Here is a 22,089-nt window from a genome sequence, read left to right as displayed (position 1 = left end):
CAATTGAGTTTGAAAGAATCTCAAACATGCAGCTGGACACTTTAAGTCAAATGATGAATGCTCATCATGAGCTAAATATGAAAGACATTGAGGTCAGTACATTGAAGATACAAAATGATCAACTGCAAAATGAATTGAAAAGAGAGAAGGAGATAGCAGAAAGTTTCAACAAACCAAATGAGGCTATCAAGTACTTTGAGCAAATACTGAAATCACCAAGGGCTAGTAATGACACTTTAGGACTTGGTTACACTAGCACTAAGCAAGGAGAATCATCCAAGACTGCAGAAGAAAGGAGCAACAAAGGTAAGAATACTAAACATACTTGTGATTTCTGTGGTAAAAAGGGACATACCTCTAATGTGTGCAGGAGCAAGAATGGTCATCAGCATGATAAACCTAAAAATGCAAGCTTTTGTCACAAGTGCAAGAAACAAGAACATCAAGCACATGAATGCAGAACCAAGACCATAAGGACATCAAAATTTGAAGGATGCTACTACAACTACAAGAAGTATGGACATAGACCATTTGAATGTAGATCAAAGCCTATGGGGACACCTAATCAGCTTGGAAAGGGAAACAACCATGGTCATCACTACAATTGAGATTACAACACCAGGTATAGCTGTCACTATTGTCAAGAGTATGGATACATTCTTGAAAATTGCATAAGGACACATTTCAGAGGAAATTACAACAGATGGTTAAGTCAAAATACATGTTTCAGTTGCTTGAAGACTGGACATATCAGCACGAACTACCCAACAAAGTCAAAAGCACTCAAGACAGAAGTCAACAAAGGAAAAGAGAAGGTTGATGTTGAACAAATAAGAGTGCAAATGAACAAGACTTGGAAGAAGAAGGATGAGTGCAACACATCAAATGGAGAGATCACTTCACCCAAAAGGTCAAGTGATCACACTTCATCCAACTAAACAAAAGAAAGATGTATGGGACTGTTATGCAAAGCTGTATCCTACATTAGTCCCAAAGAATAAAGAAGTACTGCAAGGAAGAAATCTGCATGAGCAAGTATGCTAAGTCAAAATTTGAAGTTTTTGCCAATATTGCTGAACGGTCTCCAGATACCAAGTAAAGCTCCAATGGATGTCGAGTTTCTAATAATGACCGAGTTTATAGTTGAAGCCAAGTGAAGTGGAGAACTAGTGGAAGCCGAGTAAACAAAATACAATGGGAGCCGAGTCATGTTGAATCCTTCAAGTGTCGAGTTTATAGTTGTATGCACGAAGCATTTAATGCTTGGTTTTGATAGGTACAAGGCCGAATTTTGATCATTTTCACGCCATTCAAACACAAAGCAAAGACGAGAAAAGAGCAGGAGTGATCATACAACCTTGAAACCATTTGCATTGATTTCAACAGCGATTCAGCATAGATTTCAATGATCTAAGGTATTCATCAAGTGCCGAGCTACGCAGAGTTAAAGTTTTTAATACATGTAAACCCTAGTTCGGTATAATGGCTTCTAGTTCAAGAAACCCCAAAGGAAAGGAAGGTCATGAGGTTCAATTAGTAAGTAATGAGGTCAAACAACTTGAGTTTAGGCCAATCCCAGAAGTCGCCTATAGAAATGACCTAGCTGGCGCATTGTCTATCATTCCACTTAAAGTTGTTATGGTGCAAGATGTGAGAAAGTGTTATAATTGCAAGATAGGTGCAATAGGTGATCTAGAGATATTCCAAGCCTATGATAAATTGTGTGAAAACAAAATTCTGAAGGATGAATTCCAGATTGTTGAGAGAAAGGGTTTGACCAATGCCCTAGTTTACCCTACTAGTTTCAAAACTGAATGGATAAGGATTGTCTTGAGCAGAATTCATAATGGATGTTTATGGTTGGAAACTGGACTAGTAAAGATTACGAAAAGAATAGTTCATAAGGTTACAGGTTTCCCAACCCTAGATCGGCCTAAGAGCTTGCGCAATGATTCCAAAGAAATCATTGAAAGGAATACTGGAGCCAAATGGAATAAGAGGGATATAACTATTGATACTGTTACTGATCCTCTTCTAGACTTTGCTGTAAGAGTAATATCCCACAAATTCTATCAATCCAGTAGATTGAACAGTGTGCCATGTATAGCTGTGGATGTAGCCTATAAAATGGTAACGAAAGATCACACATATGATCTGTCAGAACTAATGTTGTAGCAAATAACTGAAAACCTAGGAGCAATAAGGAGATCAAAAGGTGCTTAATGCAAATTTGGTTCAGTTCTTATGTTTATATTCTTTTATGTTATGGAAGAGTTTCCTTCTATTGGAAAGGTGAATTAGAACCCAAATAAAACTGCAATCACACAAATTAATGAGTTCATTGATCAGATGGGTGACAATTTCGAGGCCCAAATGACAAGCTATTTTGAGGATTTTGAGAAATCCATGAAGCAAAGGGTTAGAATACCAGTTTCACTAGTGGAAAAACACATCAATGACATATGCTTTTTGGTTGACATTGATTATACCTACATCCAAGCAGCAATAGCAAGAGTAAGATGGCTAAGGCCATTGGGATATGAGCTTGATATAGATGAAGCCTCAATAGCAATCACAACATTGCTTGCAAAAGAAATAGATAAGGTAGTTCTTCACTTTGGCACATATGATGTCAAATCAAAAGTTGAGACAGACTTGAAGACAACTTCTGTTATTAAGAAGAAAGATAAAATAGTAAAGAAGATAAAGAAGGAATTTGGAGCAAGCATTGAAGGAGAAGGAGGAGGTGAAGAAGAAGGAGAAGTAGAAGGACGAAGTGAAGAAGAGCAAGGGCAAGACCCAATAGAGCTAACACAAGGCTTAGGAGAATACAAGGAGGAAGGTGCCAAGGAAGAAGAAGCCAAGGAAGCACCTACACCAGCCAAGCAAAAGAAAAGAAAGGCAAAAACATAGCCTCTAGCTCAGCCCAAGCCCAAGAAGGTTACTAAGCCTGCACAAGCCAAGCTAGCACCAACAACAAGGGCTACTACAAGGGCAACAACACAAAACGCCAAAGAGGAAGCAAAAGAGAAAAAGAAAGCCATTAAACAAATTGCTGAAGAGCCAAAGCAAAGAAGAAAGTATGTGGCATAGCCAGATGCTGATGATGAAGAGAGAACAGAGTTAAAGGACCACAACCAATTTAGAGTGGTAAGTCATCCTCCAAAGTCTGCAATTGATAAACTTTGTGAAAATATTAGGAATGCAGATTTAAATGACTTAAGGACCCTTGATTTCAATAAGCTTAGTAGAAAAGAGCAAAATAAAGTAGAGGAATCTGTGTATGCCATGATGGCAAAATTCAAAAACACACCTCTAGAACTTGACAATACCATGCCCAAGGAATTGTATAAGATAGTTGAGAATAAATGACATTATTGTTTGAAAATGGAAAGGGAGATCAAAGAATCTACCCTAGCTCAAGTAAAGCTTGACATGACAAAAGGACAAATAACAAAGGCTAATACGAAACATGGTGACAAATTTGCACCTAAGTATAGAGTCTTTAGCATCCTTCAAAACAAGATTGAGGATGTAGTGAATAAATCCACACAATTGTGGAAAACAATTTATAAAATAATTGATAACAAAGAAGAGAAACAAATAAGGCAGAAACCAGTGCCAAGGAAAAGATAGAGGAAAAGAGAACAGAAGAGAAGAAAGGAGAGGAAGAGAAGCAAGAGGAAGAGAAGGAAGCAACAGCAACAGCAGATGAAGAAAAGAAGAAAGAGGAGGAAGATAAGAAAGATGAGGAGGATAAAGAAAAAGGAGAGGAGGAAGAAACACAAAAAGAAGATATGGCAATAGCTGAACAACAACAAGAAGAGGAACAGAGTGTGCAAGACACACAAATGTTAGCCGACTGGATGGTTTTGGCGGTGTTTCTGTATTCTGTAGCCGATGGTCCGGCGGTGTTTCTATATTCTGTAACCGATGGTCCGGCGGTGTTTCTGTATTCTGTAGCCGACGGTCCGGCGGTGTTTCTATGTTTTGTAAGCAACGGTGCGGCGGTGTTTCGGTATTCTGTAGCCGACGGTCTGGCGGTGTTTCTGTATTCTGTAGCCGACAGTCCGGCGGTGTTTCGGTATTCCGTAGCCGACGGTCCGGCGGTAAATAGTTTGTAACGGATAGAATAATTGTGGCCGACGGACTCCTTCGGGAAGGTTCGGCGGTGGTATTTATATCCCGACTGGGATCATTGTAAAGCATGAACCATTGATCTACTATTGCGAATATAATTATGCTATTCTGCTATTATTGTCTGTATGCGTTGATTTCTTTACCTGTACGGTAAACATTTGGCGCCGTTGCCTTATGAATCTGGAAGGTGGGAGGAATGAAGATTAATGCCAAATCAGCTTAACAAGGATCGGAATAAGGCGAAGGGAAAAGATGGAATCCGTATTGCACAAGAGAATCTAATTCTGGCACAGCAAGCAGAACGCCGACGGAGATTCCAGAAGATTGTCGACGGAAACTGAAGTGCAGAGGAATTACTGGAGGAGACTCGACACCGGGTGGAATTGGTGGAAGAAGCACGGGAGGAGTTCTTGACTTTGTGTTCGCCGAGGGAAGAAAATTCAGACGGGAGAGCATCAACTCGCACGGCTCGCAGTGCCGACAGAGCACGAGCGTGGAGTGACCTCTTTGTCCAGGATAGACTTCGGCGGGAAACAATTTCGGAGGATCCTCCGTCTTCACCAAGGGTTGCAGCTGTCGACACCTCCAGTGTGGGAGTGTAGACTGTCGGTGTGGGAGTTCAGACTGCCGGTGTGGGAGTGCAGACCGCCGGTGTGGGAGTCCAGACTGCCAGTGTGGGAGTGCCGACCACTGTAGGAGTGCAGACCTCCAGAGTTATGGCGGGACCCAAAGAAAAATTATCGAAATTTGAAGGCGATGGTACAGCCGACCCCCTCCGACATTGTAAGACATGTGAGACGATCTGGCGGGCAAATGGAATCACAGATGCCAACGAATGGGCCAGGCAATTTCCGGCAACCCTACGGGGTGTCGCGATTGATTGGTTTTCGGATATGGATCCGCAGAAGCTGGATACATGGGATAACATTAAAAAGGAGTTCTTGGCAGAATTTAAACTTTTGTGGGATGATAATGAAATTGTAGCGGAAATTTTCAATACCAAGCAAGGGAAGCACGAAACTGTCCGTGTCTATGCCAGGAGATTAAAAGACTTAATAAACAAAATGGAAAGCAAGCCAGCGGACGGATTGCAGAAAAGATGGTTTGTAGATGGCCTACACTCGAAGTTGTGGAGGAAAATGAAAATTGTACCACCGTCGTCATATGTGGATGCTTATAACAGAGCACTGGACCTTGAAAGTGAACAGAAGACAAAGAAGAAGAAAACTAACTCCTCTGATTCTGATGATGACGAGCTTGCCGGAGATGATAGCAGCGATGACGAAGGTAGTAGCAAAAAGGTTCGTGCCTTACAGAAGGATATGGTTCGAATGATGAAGGAGTTTAAAAACATGCAGAAGGAGCCAAAAGGTAGTGAACTGTGGTGCACGGAATGTAAGACCGACGTTCATACTAAGGGATCGTGTCCAAAGAACCAATTCTGTGACATCTGTCAGATCATGGGCCATTCGACAAAGGACTGTCCCTTTAACATGAAGACAAGAGGATCTCTGCAGGTGTTTCTCACACAGGAGGCTTCCCCGTCGGGTAGTAGCGGAAACACGAATGCCGCCGGTGCTACATCCGGAGGATACAGGAATAATAACAGAGGGCAAAATAATAACAACAATAACAATAATAATGGAAGCCAAAGTTGAACCCAGTATGATGCAAACGGACGGCCGATCGTTCAATGCCGAGCATGTAATTTGTGGGGTCATTTTGTGCGGGATTGTACAGCGGCAAACACACCGAAATTATTATGCAGATGGTGCGGACCCGGCGATCACGAAGATTCCAAGTGTCCAAAGGCTGGAGTAAACTTAATCACTGTTGGCATGGATGTAGAGGAGGTTCTGGCAATTACACGGAGGCAAACAGAGGAAAAGAGAAAAGTGGGGGAAGCGCCGGCGGAAATTGCAAAGGCATCGTCGGCGGGGACATCTCAGTTGAAGGATATTACCGGCACCTTGGCCAGGAACTTTGCAGAACAAAACATTGTACGACAGATCTTACAAACGGAGATACCGGTCAAGATAAGTGACCTCCTTCTCACAATGCGCCAGTTACGGACGACCATTCTGAATCATACACCGTTTCCGAAAGCAACGAAGGACACAGGATGGGACAATAGGGAAGTGACGGCAACAGACCCAATGCTGCTGGCACTCACCTCCGGACGGCATCCAGCGGTCGTCGAGATGGGGATTTTGGGAAATGTTTTGACAGAGACAATTGTTGACGGAGGGTCCGGCATGAATGTGTTGCCGGAGGATACTTGGAAGAAGTTGGGAAAGCTGACGCTGTGGCCACCTGCATTTCAGTTGCTCACGACAGACCAACATGGAATCAAACCGTTGGGAATTCTGAAAGCGCAATCGGTAACAATTGGTACACAACCATTTTTATTGGATTTTGTGGTTATTCCATTGAAAAGAAAAGGATATGATGCTATTCTGGGACGGGATTGGTTGGTGCAAGCAAAAGTAAAGCATGACTGGAAACGAAATACCCTATCAATGGAGTGCGGAGGCAAAAGATTCATAATTGACCTACACACGCAAATGGTTGGCGAGGAGGCAGCATTGTCAGATTTTGACAGTGAAGGCGAGAGTGATGACGAAGGAAAGAGGAGAATGGAACCGGATGAAGGAGGAGTATTGAGACTTGACAGAGGATCGAATGACGACGACCTGGACTCGGTGAATGGCCTTTACCACTAGCAGATAGAAGACTACGAACTCTTCGCGAGTTGTAATATGCTAAGGGTCGACGAAGATGAGAAAAAGGAGGAAAACGAATGTCCGGAGGAATGCAGGGAAGTGGAAGAAGGAAAAGCTGCCATGGCTGAAGCTGAGGGGAAGAACATACAGTCTGAACATAGAAAAACGAAAAATCCCATTGTCCGGTACATGGTGAATGGACCGCGCAGAAAGAAAAGGTTACACCGCAGCATAAAATTAGTGGAAGGGCACCGACAGCAAGGAAATAATCTAGTTGCGCGACGACCGCAGGCACAGTGGGTGACGGGGGTGGCACAGAACAAACGTAAGGCATACGACGGTCAGAATGAAATCAAACTGGAAAAGTTTAAGGGCAGATGGGTTGGACCATATCAGATTCGGAAGGTCGGCGACAATGGAGCGATCAAATTATCAACTTTGGACGGGCAGAAGATACCTCCGGCAGTCAACAGATCCAAATTCAAAATATATGGTGCCAGGAAGACTCCGTCGTTGTCACAGGATGGCCAGCTGACTCCGTCGTCGTTGTAGAATGGCGACGCCTGGAGGCAAAATGGAGGTACCTCTGTTAGTTGATTTCTTTTAGATAAAAAAAAAAAAAGAGTAAAAAAAAAAAGAAAAAAAAAAGAGAAAAATTGAAAAAAGAAAAAAAGAAAAAAAAAAAACAAAAAAAAAGAAAAAAAAGAAGCCGCGGACAGAAAGGCCCCGCGGGCAACAGCTGTCTGCGGCCGATGAAAGAAAGGCCCCGCGGGCAAGTATACCCGCGGGCGTCGAAGTTGGAGGCCCTGCGGGCAAGTCTACCCGCAGGCGTCGAAGTTGAAAGCCCCGCGGGCAATAGCTGGGCCGGGTTAATATTTTTTTGCAACAAAAAACATGGAGTAAAATAGCAGACTGAAGAGTAGCTGTGGTGGCATGCAATTCTGCAACCGGGGGCGTGACAAGGAGGAAGTGAAATAGTAAAGGGCGAAGGGACTAGTATGGGTGACTGCAGAGGATTTAGTGCGCAATAAGCCCGCCGTTCTATCACATTCTGAGGACATTGAACTCTGGAGATTTTCCTTTATCATTGTCTGCCAGGCACCTGAAGAAGGCAGAAGCTCGAGCCATCTTCAAGCTCGGTTCAGAACAAGATTCTCTGCATAATATTGCTGATCTCATGGACGCTGGCTACTTTATGCTTTCTCTCCTTCGCAAGGGCCAACTTCCTCCCCATAGTATTATCTAGTATTTGAATGATTCAGCAGCACGTCCTGATCAAAGTATTATCTTCAAATTTCTTTGCATCAAGCAATCAGTTTGAAAATTTCTTTGCGGGCGTAGAAGTTGGAAGCCCCGCGGGCAACAAATGGTCTGCGAGAGAAGAAGATAAAGCCCTGTGGGCTCTCAAGCGATCACATCTCCGCCACACAAGCCGTGGGTAGAAAGATTAGCCGTGGGTCAAGAAACTTCAACCTCCTCCGCCAGTCAGAGTTTCTCCTCCGCGCTGCAAGGGAAAAGACTTCCGTGGGGAAACAGAGACATAAAGAAGAGTTCTTGTTCTGCCAGAAGGAGTGTGTGCAGAGGGATTTGTGGTGGATTGTAGAGGAAGCAGTAAAAAAAAGAAAAAAAACGACGATAGAATCGAGTTGTTCAGAATGAGTGATAGATGATGCCAAAGGGAAGGGGACGCATCTGTGGTTGCCAGAAAGAGTGCAGAATTGGCAGATAATGACAGAAACGGTGTGTTCCGTGCATTTTTGTGTGGGTTTCGTAGTGTTAATTTGGTCTTGGCGGCGAGGGGCGCTGCCCCTCGACCCCGCCGGGGGCGTTGCCCCCTGGACCCCCAGTCGTGGTGGATATCAGTCGTGGGAGTCTGACTAGTTGAGAAGAGTTGAAGTTGTTGTAGGCATGGACTTTCTGTGTACTAGAGGCAGTGGGAGCAGGTGTTGGCTGTGAGGCTGTCTTGGTGGATGCGTAGAGAGCTCGGGAGGAGCTGATCATCCAGTTGGAGGCTGTGCAGCGACACTTGGCTTAGGGTACCGAGGAATTGAATACAGAGAAAGCAGCACAGGTGGCTATCAAGGTCAACTTGAGGAGACAGTGTTGTGTTAGCAGAGGCTGTAGGCACGGGACGAAGGTGACAGTGATGTGTCGGAAGCAGATTTCTCTTGTTTTAGTCACTCTGTAAATGTATTTTTTGCTAATTTGTCTCAGATATTGTCAGTCGTCAGGAGACGACTTTTCTTTTTGGGGGGGATGGTGTTAGCCGACTGGATGGTTTCGGCAGTGTTTCTGTATTCTGTAGCCGACGGTTCGGCGGTGTTTCTATATTCTGTAACCGACGGTCCGGCGGTGTTTCTATATTCTGTAACCGACGGTTCGGCGGTGTTTTTGTATTCTGTAGCCGACGGTCCGGTGGTGTTTCTGTATTTTGTAACCAACGGTGCGGCGGTGTTTCGGTATTCTGTAGCCGACGGTCCGGTGGTGTTTCTGTATTTTGTAGTTGATGGTCCGGCGATGTTTCGGTATTCCGTAGTCGACGGTCCGGCGGTAAATAGTTTGTAACGGATAGAATAATTGTGGCCGACGGACTCCTTCGGGAAGGTTCGGCGGTGGTATTTATATCCCGACTGGGATCATTGTAAAGCATGAATCATTGATCTACTATTGCGAATATAATTATGCTATTCTGCTATTATTGTCTGTATGCGTTGATTTCTTTACCTGTACGGTAAACAACAAATTCCACCTCCTAGCCCTCCTCATATAACCATCACACCTGCAGATACAATAACTATCAAGGATGTTCCTGACAATTCAGCTCAGAACATCAATCCCCTAACTGCAGAGGATCTCTCTAAGATCCTTCACCAATCCACTTACAGGCACAGTTATGCACAAGTCCTGTATTGGGAGTGTTGATGAACTACAGAAGGTAGTAGCAGAACCACAAAGAGAAAAGGTGAAACCAAAGGAACCACCTTTCACTTATACAACTACTAGCACTAAAATTTTGATGGTTCCACCACCTCCAGTAGTAGGTGATACATTACAGAAGCCAAGTGTAGAGGAAGGAAAATTTGATGAAAAGGAGGATATATCAAAGGAAAAGGAGTAAGCTGCCATACAAACATTGGTAGAACTACCAAAGACAGGCACTCCTACAAAAACCCTTCAAAAGCCGAGCATTGAAGCCATACCATTGCAAATCTCAACTCTAGGCTCAAGCTCAACCAGAGTAGCTATGGTACTTCATTATGGAGACCCTGAATTAGATGAAGACAGAGAAATACCTTCCTTTGACTCCAAGACCATCACCATGGCTCAGATTATTGAAATGCAAAATGCTTTAGACAGAAGGAAGAGGCAGGAGTTACTCAGAAAAGAGTATAAACACAAGCAAGCATTGAATGACATCAAGGACATCTTTATGGATGCATTCAGCTTGTAGTCACTAGATGAAGCAAAGCTCATAATAGAACAACTATCTGATATAATTGACCAAGTGACTAGTGAAGACCAGGACACCAATGTTAAACTTATGGAATGGTCTAAGAGAAAATTTCAGGGGAAAGTAAATGAGAAGATATCAAGTGGTATGGCACTTGAACAAGTAGAGTTGGCCAAGAAAATTGACAAGGTCAAAGCTGTACTTGAGAATATTTTCTCATTGTACAAGAAGTTGTGTGATTTTTCCAACTTCACACTAGAAACAAATCAAAGGATATTGAGCTTGGAAAGAAATTTAAAGATTTCTAGTATGCAACTGCCAAAAGATCCAACTCAAAGTGAGAAGCATTTTGCACAATCGCTTCACACTCAAAGGGAGTTAGCTGTACTCATGCAGAGGAAGCCAATATAAAGGCTAAATTGATGCAAATTCAATCCTCTATCACCCCACATTTGGAAGTCCTCCACAAGGAACAAGTTTATGCTGAAATGGTTTTAAAGAAAGATCCAAATCTTTCTACATTGGATGGACTTGTACATCTTGCTGCAGAGATTGCCATCCAACACAAGTCACTTGACATTGCTTTGGAGAATTGGGATGCAGCTCTGAAAACAATAATGGAGGTAAATAGTAACTTTTTGGCTAAGTATGGTATTACTCCCTAGAACCCTTTGACATTAGTGTCAAAAAGGGGGAGATACACATATATGTTTTAGGAGAGATACAAGGGAGATATAATATTTTGATGAAGATATAACAAAGGGGGAGAATACTATAAATTTTGATTACATTCTTTCATTCATTTTGAGAATAAAAAGGAAAGTTTGTAGATAGCCAAAAGGGGGATATAAGTAATGAGACAAAGTGAGGGGGAGATACAAAATTTTGGCAATCATAATTCCATATAAGATCTGATACAAAATGCAGGAATTCCATAGCTTTGATAGATCAGATACAAAATACAGATATAGAATACAGGAACAAGGCAGAAGACAGAGTATTAGGCACATTAGCAGAAAGTTTTGGTTGCAAAGGATGTCAATGCACAATCAACTTAGGGGGAGTAACAAGGTATTTTGAACAAATTTTGAAATTTTGTACATATGCAGAATAGATTGGATAGAGTACTCATAAGGACAGATTAGTAATGTTTAGTTAAGTGTTTTTGACACTCATGTCAAAGGGGGAGATTGTTGGTCTTAGAATTGTTTTGATATTCGAGTGTCAACACACTTAATCACTTTTTATATTGAAGCCAAGTACACTATGTATCCCGAGCCACAGTTAGTGCTGAGTCAGAATTCCAATAGGTGTTGAGTGACTTCAGGTGCCGAGCATTATACAGGTACCGAGTGATACATAGATGTCGGGTCACAGTTGATGCCGAGCAAACCAGGATGCTTCATATGCTGAGTGAGCCAAAGCCATACATGTGCCAAGCAAGATCGAATGTAATAGGTGTTGAGCAATTCAGGATAAAAAATGTGCCGAGCACCAGTAGTCTAGTATGTGCGGAGAAATACATAATCAACATATGAGTTTGTACCCTCACAAACTCAAATGTAAACTGTTTTTGGAGCCGACATAGAAGGATTTCGAAGGAAGATAAGGATAAGATTGAATCTTTTGCATTTCCTATGCGATCAACATGCAACCAATGAGAAAAATGCAAGGAATGAGCGGGAACTTAAGATTCAATATGGATCTATGATCCATACCTAACCCTAAGTCTTCACAATCTTTAAAAAGAGAACGAAAACCCCATTGTAAGTGTGGAAGAGAATAATGTATGGGGAAACTATAGCGAAATTCATTGTAAGTGTGAAAGACGTAGAGGAACAGAGGAGCAATTACACATCCAGTTGATCAAAACAGGACAAGGGATAAGTACAGAGATCAAATCAAGCAAGGGTCACATCAGAGAGAGTAGATCAAGTGCCTGAACCTAGCAATTAAAGATTGCATATTGTCAAGTTTATTGTTCTAATACTTTCTTGCCATTGTATTAGATGTTGGAAATCCTACATTGATAGGTTAGCTTAACAGCTAGGTGGGAGAACCTTTGGAGAAGGTGATTGAAAATCCTATTGAATTAGGTGGGTTTAACAGCCTATTGTAAATCCTTTAATAGGGTGACACTTCATGTAAAATATTTGTAAATCCTCTAACCAGGTCACCATTGACACAGTTTAAAGCCTTTAACAGGGCGGACCATTAGAAGTGGTCAAACATTTATTGCTGCAGTGATTTTTGTGGGTATCATCCCCATCCCAGTTCTACCTTCTTATTCCTGGAGGGTTTCTAGGTTACCAAATCTGGTGTTATGTGTGTCATTGCATGTGTTTGCTTTATGTTTACTTAATATGTTTACATGCATGTATCTTATTTTCAGTTACTTGATTTAAAGGATTAGAAAAGGTTAAAAGTGTTGTACTTCTGATTCACCTTCCCTCTCAGCAGTACTCTTCCCGTTTTGAACATTCCAACAACAACAATATATCTCAGATCAAATTAATCCGATTGAAGCTACAACTTTAACACTCACTCTTAGCTAGGGAGGATTTAATAGAACACAATAGGCTCTCAAGCATATGGAGAGATATCATCTCAATATGATATTTTTGGAATGGCTTATCAACATATATCGATCAATTTAGATGTTATCTTTCAATATAATCCGAAGTATGATTCAGCAAGAAATGTCAATCATGTGATGTTTGTCATACTTATATTCTCTTGGGATGTGCACTGACACCAAATCCTTGATGCCTACCAAAAGAATATGTTATATCCTAGTAGGATATGAGTTAACTGATTTTTGATACTCTGGGACAACAAATTAATGAAGTCGATCAGATAACTGGAAATCACTATGTCATGAACTCTATCATGACAAGTATCATGATATTCGACACTCCGTTATAACAACTTAATGGAGTTTGATCATGATATGTTCGTTATTATGACTTCCAATACTCTGGGACAACAACTTAGTGAAGTTTGTCATGATAATAGGTCTACCATTTATAAGATCGTCACCTTACAATGGTTACCTTTTGTTTATTTATGTTAATGAAAGATCGTCACCTTTCATTACTTATCATATGTACATAGAGGTAGGCCCATTAGAATCATGCGGTCATACACATATTTTTAGACTCCCTCTGAGTATCAATCTTTTGAACTCTGACGTTACCTTTGAAGAAGTGTCAGACTCCCTCTTAATATAGAAGGATACTCATAATCCGCGTCATCACAAATATTTGCTTTAAGAGTCTCACTTTATCCAGCTCGATCATCAAATGACTAATGAATTCTAGATCACAACTTCTTCAGAGCTATCGTCAAAAGATTGAGTCTGCACAATATTTGGTAGCATGTGTAAGGTACCAACCTTCTTTTCTGCAAAAAAAATCCTTATATATAAAGGAAAATATCAAGGCAAATAACTCTTATAGCCTGTATAGAACCACAAATAGAAAGAATACAGTGAATAGATAAATGTAATTTACTCAAAAATACTTATTTGCACATAAGAATACAATGAGTAGATAAATGTAATACTCAAAAATACTTATTTACACATAAGAATATAGTGAGTTGATAAATGTAATACTCAAAAATACTTATTTGCACATAAACATCATTGATACAAGTTGCTCCAATGAGGGTCCATATGAAACAAATTAGAAAATCATCTCCATATAAGCATTTTTGAGTATAATTCCCACTTACTTCATTTTATAGGGTTTTCAGTCACTCTTTAGTCCCATGATTACACACATCCAAATCTTTCTTCCTTGAATGCAATCTCTTATACTTACTGTTTTTTCATATTTTTGTCTTCCCACATCCTATAACAACATCTTGTTCTGATCTATTTCCAAAGACCTGTGTATGGACTTACTTAATATGTGCATCTGTGACCTTGAGGCTAGTAAATGCTATAACACTAGCAAAGGTTTGATTTTTTTAGATAAAAATGCTTCTCAAAAATTTGTATTCCGACATGGTCTCCTTCAGTTCCTTTGAGATCTTAAATTTGCAAAGCATGCTTCAGTATTTTCCTAGAATTGGTTATGGGCAAGCATATGTCCTGCTCACATACTTCAATCAAAACTTCAATCATTCAGGTGGTGAAGATAATATGTAGTGGTAAATAGTACTTTTGTCTAGTAGGGATCCAACCACATCCACTTAGGGCCAGATCTACTTTCGCATCAGCATAATAAGAAGGAAATTTTCATAGGGGCAATACTTAGTGACCACTTCAAATTGTCTGTGACCCTACCGCATCGAACGCATCAACCATGATCACCTCACACCAAAGGTTATGCCTTGCACAATATAGCTCTCATTCAGACATATATGCATATGTTATGCTAGTCTGTGACTCTTCACGTTTTTTTAAAAAAAAATTATTATTAATATTTTCTTTAAAAAGACGGGTGATATTGCCCACTGCTTCCGTTTATTATTATTCTCGGCAAAGAATAAAGGAATTTTCGTTTCTGCAATCTCATCAATGGACAAGTGTTAAGTGAGTCGATAAGCCGTGAAGAGACATGTCCCATGATGGGACATGTCTCCCTTTGAATCTAAATCTCCGTGTTTTTCCTACAAGAACATTCTCGGAGGAAAAGATTAAGGCAAATAGCTCTTGTAATACGTATTGAAATAAAAGAATAAAAGAGACTAACATAATAGTCAAGGATAAATAAGATCATTCCAATGTAGATAAAATGAATATCTAATTTATATTTTAATCATTTTGTCAAATTTATATTATCTCTTCGTATTGATAAATATTTCAAAATAATATATATTTATACATATATATTACCACCCATAATATTCTATAAAATATTGAAGGTAATAATCCTTAACTTAATAATCATACCTTAGAATCTGCAATGTTTAATCCTTTTGCCAACAACAAAAATGGCATAAGTCATTCATTCTTGTGTAATTCAAAGGAATCGTCCTTGGAGATACTATTAGTGAATAATTTGAAATATGTTGCTTCTTGTGCTTGCGAAGCTTGAGATGCCCACCCAATATTTCTTTGGATGTCAATTCATGTACTGTATGTATGAGATTTGTTTGTATGCGATATCAAAGTCATTATATTTGCGCAGAGTATGGGTGTCGAGCGCGGAACCTCACAATGTATAAACTGATATTGGTTATCTTGTCTTTTTTCAGGAAGTGGATGCTTGTGATTAAGACGTCTTCCTCTTTCATTGCCGGGTATTACTAGAATGCATAAAACTCTCTACCACATCTTTGACGACTTTCTCAACGAAGTCAATCTCTTCCTTGCAATCTATTGCAAGCCATTAATTAACTTTACTGGGAGACATATTACACGACAAATATATAGTGAGAAGCACGAAAAACATGTTATCCATACTAACATTTGATCCGATGACCAAGTCATCTAACTTAGGAACCGATTTGGACAAGTCATAACCATACTGAGAAGGTGTCGTCCAAAAGTTGTTTATTTATTTATTTAAGGCTAACGGATGAAATATGTAACTAAGACGGAGTTGTTTGAACAAACATTTGTTTGCACATTGTAAAGCGAAACCTTTGTCCTTTGCCCCCAATTCTTTGAACAAACGAGATGGTTATCGCCATCCCCTCTTCAAGCCCTTGCATGCCCATGCATGTAAACTAATGGAATCCTTAAGGAATTCATCGCTACGTGCGCCCAAGAGTATCCAACTATTTTCAGCCTCGTCTTTTTGTAGAAAATCATTGACAAGGTCTATGCTTTCTTTGGTTTGGATATTGTCCAAGATGTAGCAATCGAATTTATGTGCTTCCTTGCTCAAGCCAAACATTGATCACTTATTTTACTTTGTCAAACATCCCCTCTTTTTCTTGCAGTCATTGTTTTGTATATTTCAGTGGCTCGTGATTCATATTTAGTTTTTAACATACTTTGTCATCTGCCTTTCTTCATCGGCCCCGCATCATTCATTAGTCCTCTTAAAAATGATGGGTATACTTGTGTTCATCGCTGACTTGCTACTTCTTTACAATATGCCGTCAATTTACAAATATGGTATATATACGCTTCTAATGTTATCATGACTTCATATGCTGACTGGAAATTTTAATAATATATGGCATATCCATATACTTTCATGGCTTTCATACTTGTCTTCTAACATAGCATCACACATCTTTTTCATATGGTATTTTTTCAATGGAAATATTTACTATGCTGAATATAATTACAGTTCCTCTGTATATAATCACGTCTGATATCATCCTCCACTATCGCTGCTCCAGATGATTTGGACTTTATTATATATAATTTTGGCTGTTCCAAACCATACGTTGTGGTTGCTTTTCTTCTTGTTGTTTTTTAATTCTTTGAATAGAGTTCAATGATATATAAGTGAATATATTGCTGCTTCATGTCTCTGTCTTATGTGGTTCTTACACCCCTTCGATTACTCCTATTCTGTGTCATCATTCTCCATGATTGGATACATAAGTCTTTAAATGTATTACACCATCTGCAAGTAAAAACAGCACCAACATATCCTGCTATCTTAGACTATTTGCTTTGGTCTTAGCGTATACAGTCTTGTACAGTTTATTTGTAACAATTTGTGCGTAGTAATCACACTACTTTCTCAAATGTATGAATTGCTACATCTATAACTCTTGAGTTTATTTTTCTTCTTAGAGACAAACTCCATATTGAAATCTTTAGGGATGTTCTGGCATGTTTTCATACCCAGCCTTGCATTCGTGTTAATGTAACTTTCTTGGCATGTTAACATATGCTCAATACATCTCTGTCTTCTCTTTTATATTGCTGTACATTTTTAACCAAATTAAATAATGCTTTTCTGAAGTGCATACACTTGTCCCGTATCTTGATATGTCCTTTCTGCTTAGTAAATGTGTGTTGCATAAAATTAGTTACTGTCATTAAAATAAGGCCAGGTAGTTGAGGCTGATTTTATTTACATAATATGTCTCGAAAGCTTGACTTTTAGATTGGTGCATTGTTCCCTCAATTTGCTTTGCAATTAAAATATCTTGTTTATCACTAACTATAATGCTGCCAACTTTCACTTGCAATCTAACTAATGACATCAATGAGAAAATATGGCAATTCTCAATTTGGGGAATTTGACATCAATGACAATAATTCATGAAATAAACAAACTCCAAGAGCATGCACCAAAGATTCAACAAGGGGAGACAAATATTTTGAAAGGGGGGAACAAAAAAAAACCCCTTCTGTAATTAGCTCATTACAATAAAATCAATGTGATGTATAGAAGAATGCGAGAGAAGCATCTCTTTTATAGCGATGAGAAAACAGTTGGACGTGTAACTCCCATTTCTATGAATGCCACCATTCATAATAAGTGTGTGCATAGTGTCCAAATCCTCCTAAGGAGGATAAACCAATTTGCTTATAAAAGGAATTACAAAAACGACATGTGCTCACACATGGACAAGAAGACCACAAATGACATGTCCTTACACTTAGACTAGAGGACAAATAAGTTGTAGGGATCTTTGGAATATCCCAAATTAAATACATCCAAGGAAAGATTAATTTTCTAACAATATTGATTGACTTTTGTATAAATATTCTTTATATGACATCAAGTTATACAATGTGTTTGCGTGTTACAACAAAATATTGCCTAGGTTTGACACAAATGCTTTGTCTTTGAACTCCCTACAAGTTTGCAATAAGTTGCATTGTCTATGCATGTCCTCATGGGTTCCCATTTGTAGTCATGCCTAAAAATTGTTTTGTGACTACATTATTAAAAAATTATTTTGCCATAATGCATGTTTTGAGGGTTTCACAAGTTGACGGGATATTAAGGTTTGAGATGCGATTTCAATGTTATTTGATTAAATGACAAAAAGAAGTTAAAAATCACAGTCAATGGTTTTTACAAAAGACAGGAATTATTTGGGGAAAAAGTCATCCGTGGGACTGATTTGCAAAATAATGGTACTGTTGGGATTTTGGGAGATTTTAATTTTTTCTTCCATGGTTTAAAGTTCAAGTTTAATATTAAAATAATAGTGTCAAGCTCAACATTTAAGTTTCAGCATCATAGATTTTCTTAATCATCAAATTTGAAGAATCAAAGCATTGCCATTGCCATTGGCACTAAAAGTGAACTTTCTCTCAAGCTTCTCAAGTGAAATATTTAGGGAAATTGAAGCATCAAAGTCAGTATGCGCTGGCTTCATATCGGACAACTTCATGTTGCCGTGTACCCATGTTGTTTGTGTTAAAGGAAGTGTATGTTGGAATGCACATACACTAAGTTCTCTGCTCTTTTGGAATGCAATCTGTTGCATTTTTCTATCAATAATTGAGTGGCTTTTGATCAAAATGGCCTAATAACATAAAAGCCCTCATTTAGAGAGATTCTCTCTGGTAATGATAATGGCCTTTTGTAGTTTTGATTCAGGAGGTGCAAATGACATTTCTTAGTAGCCCTCTGCAGTTAAAAGGATTGACTTTAAAAAAAATCATTCTTTCTTAATGCAAGCAGTGGCTTTTTCATCTTCCCCTCGAACAGATCATGATCATGGTGAGAAAGATCTGTTTTGTTGGTATGGACCAATGTTAGCATAGTGCCATCAGATTGGGCCGAAGTCCTCCCTAATCACTAAATACTCTCAGCTCCTCCAAATACTGGTTGAACTATTGAACAAACTGTAGTCATACTTTGTGGCTGAGAATATCACTCTAACCGCAATTTGCATGCTGCCATGTTCCATCATGTTCACCTTCTGGCACAGTCTTGTCTTGATTTTTCTTGGATCCATAGAAGGCCAATGGAATGGCTGATTCCAGCTAGAACGTTTTTCACACGAGAAGGCTTTCTCCTCCTCATAGCAGTTGTTTCTTTCATTGTGGTTTGTAATTGTGAAATAAAATAATTTCGGCGTACATGTATGATAAGTCCCTATTTTTTCATTTTTGGTTACGTAGAAGCTAGATGGAATTTTTTTATTTGTACAAGGAGGTGCATTATTTTGGATTACGTCTGGTTGGCTGATGTCTTGGGTTGATCCAAACATTTCATTTGCCTTCTTAAAATTAACCTTCATTAACAAGATTTTCAGGTGGATTCTTCATTCAGGATTCATGTCAATATTACTCCTTTGACAATAGTACAACCATCTTGGCTATGTATTTATTACAATACAGGGTTTCTAATCATCGGGATTTTATATGGTGTATCACGACACCTAAAGAATTTGCAATATAACTATGTTGATTTTCCTGAGTTTCCACAATACTTCCTACCTAATTTTGATTTCATTATTAGATTTTAATTAAATCCACTGATAGACAGATGGTTTTTGCTTTGAGGTAAATTGATCTTTGTTAACTTTCATCAACAGAATTTTGTGGTGAATTTTTGAGTTTGGTGTGGGGTTCATGACAACATTGCTCTTTTGGCATTTACATTGATCCAAACATCTTTACAAGTCATTTATTACAACAAAGGGTTTCAATTTATTGAGCTTCTATTGGGTTCATCATGACACCTTAAGTATGTTTGCAACATTACTATTTTTAACTTCTGATTTTTGCACAATACTTCCTGCCTGATTGTGATCACATTCTGAGATTTAATTAAATCTGCTAATACAGCAACAGTTGTTTAAAATGGTATTAGTTAATTTTAATCAACAAATATTTCAGGTGGGATATTGAGTCGATTCAAGTTTCATGACAACATTGAACATCTTCACTGGGCATTTGATACAATAAAGGGATTCAAATCATCAGGCTTATATTTGGTATATAATGAGGCCTAAAGTACATTTTGCAATTTACTATGTTGAACTTAATATGTTCCCATAAAGCTTCCTACATAAATTTTATCCACTGATAAACAGGTAGTTGCTTTGAGGCAAAGTGATACCTTTTCTCTGTTGTACACAAATGATATTGGACAAGAAACTTAATGAATGTTCTCTGGTATCTGGTGGTACTGGTATAATAAGAGCAAGAACAAGCTTGTCAAATAAAAATTCTTCATCTATTTCGCTCAAAGTTGATGAATGTGTCCTAGGGGCAGTAGGAAGTGCTTCACAACTGTTTTTAGTAATTTTTTAAATTGCATGAAAATTGTCAAAGCAGATATCTAGTGGACTGGGAGTTCAACAAATAGAGCTCCTGATTTACAAACATTATTGTATATGATAGGTTCAATATCAACTTTTAATGTAGAATCATCATTTCACTGTAGAATTTACTGATGACTGAACCTTTTGAATCCCATTGTTTTTATAGTTCTCATTTCCAATTCCAACTAGCAAATGTCAGTTTAAAAGTGTATGAGCATTGTTTTTTCCCTCTGTAATCTCCAATACAAGTCTTTTGTCCACATGGACACCCAACCAGAGATCATACAAACTTTCTTAGCAACCTTATATGTATTCCAAATCTAGCTGTCTCTTTGGTCTATATTTTAATAGAATTCACACCCCTCCCCTAGTTCTTCAATTAGTAGCGTTGTTGATAGGAATTTGAAGTCTGGATGAATGATAATGCGTGTTACATAAAGCAAATATAGATATGCATGGAGTAAATTTTGTGGAGATGATAATTCATATGTTCTATTGTGCAGGGTGACATCAATGGTAGTGGCTTGGGCCTTGTTTCCTGGTGGGCTGAGGATGGAGACGAGGAAGCTGCAGAGGATGCAGATGGTTAAAAGCTTTTAGCATGGTTGTTTTATGTCTTTCTATTGTCTCTAAGAAAAGTGAAACAACGATCTAGAATTTTCCGTTGAAATTTAGATTCCCAAATTTACTCATGTGTGACACTGCTACTATTTTTTTAATCATGAAAGAACAACTTGAATTGCTACTCGAGGTTGGGGCAGTGGTTTTGATTGATCAACAAATTGGTCTCCTTCCTGTGTTTCTATGGGAAGTTTTTTTCTTTATGTTCATAATTAGATTGTTTTCTTGAGGCTTTTTGTATTATTGATGGTAGTATTGTTGATTAGCCGAGAGGGATATAGATGATTTTAAACGTGTCAAGTTAAATATTATACAGTTGCCAGCTCACACGATTCTTATTAATTAGTTTATACCTTGAATCAATTAGATACAAAGCTATCAATAGAAAATTTATTTGTAATATTGCTACCTTTGGTCTGTTTTTGTATGATAAATTTATATGTGATCAATCCCCTTGGCTTTTCAAAGACTATTGCTATATGTTTATTATTTTTATTTATTCCATTTGATGATTTAAGTAAAACATATATATGAATCACCCCAAATTAATGAATAATAAATTTAAAAAACATTACTAATGTCGACTGTAATTTAAATAACTCAGTTTGAGGACCCAATCAAATGAAATTTGCATGCGATGATGTGCTTGTTACATATAGTAAACTGAATGAATAATTAACAACTAAACAAGTATTATTAATGTTTGTGTAAGCCTTGCTTGAAATGAGCAACTTTCCCATCAGAGCAATGTGTAGAGAAGGGTTGCTTCTATCTTGTCTATTATAGGTGTACCGTATATTAATAAATAGTTGAGAAAATAGTTAAAGACAACCAGAATACACATGAATGCCATGTACAGATAATTTAAAATCATACACTCGTATTTATTTCAAAGGGCAAGCAATAGGTTCAACGACTTAGTGATCACATTGCACCCCTACAGAGTGTACTCAATCACTCTCACATGACTTGTGGATAGCAAGGATCTAGTAGATGAGGGCAATG

General features: G+C 38.8%; 1 protein-coding gene across 6 annotated transcripts in view; it reads left to right on the top strand.

Annotated features, from left to right (window-relative positions):
• Positions 1 to 21,486, top strand: part of LOC149579579 (RNA polymerase Rpb7 N-terminal domain-containing protein) — a 223,420-nt gene extending 201,934 nt beyond the window's left edge. For all 6 annotated transcript variants that reach the window (XM_089785989.1, XM_089785972.1, XM_089786000.1 and 3 more), the window contains one exon: positions 20,967 to 21,486. In XM_089785989.1, the coding sequence (XP_089642115.1) occupies positions 20,967 to 21,053 (87 nt within the window). In that variant the 3' untranslated portion in view covers positions 21,054 to 21,486. The remainder of the gene's footprint in view (positions 1 to 20,966) is intronic.
• The last annotated feature ends 603 nt before the right edge of the window (positions 21,487 to 22,089 follow it).

This window comes from Cupressus sempervirens, chromosome 1 (genome assembly GCF_028749045.1).
Source record: "Cupressus sempervirens isolate cs-2001-9-10 chromosome 1, ASM2874904v1, whole genome shotgun sequence".
Classification (NCBI taxonomy): domain Eukaryota; kingdom Viridiplantae; phylum Streptophyta; class Pinopsida; order Cupressales; family Cupressaceae; genus Cupressus; species Cupressus sempervirens.
Note: the sequence above shows the minus strand (reverse complement) of the source record. Positions and strands in the feature narration are given on the sequence as shown.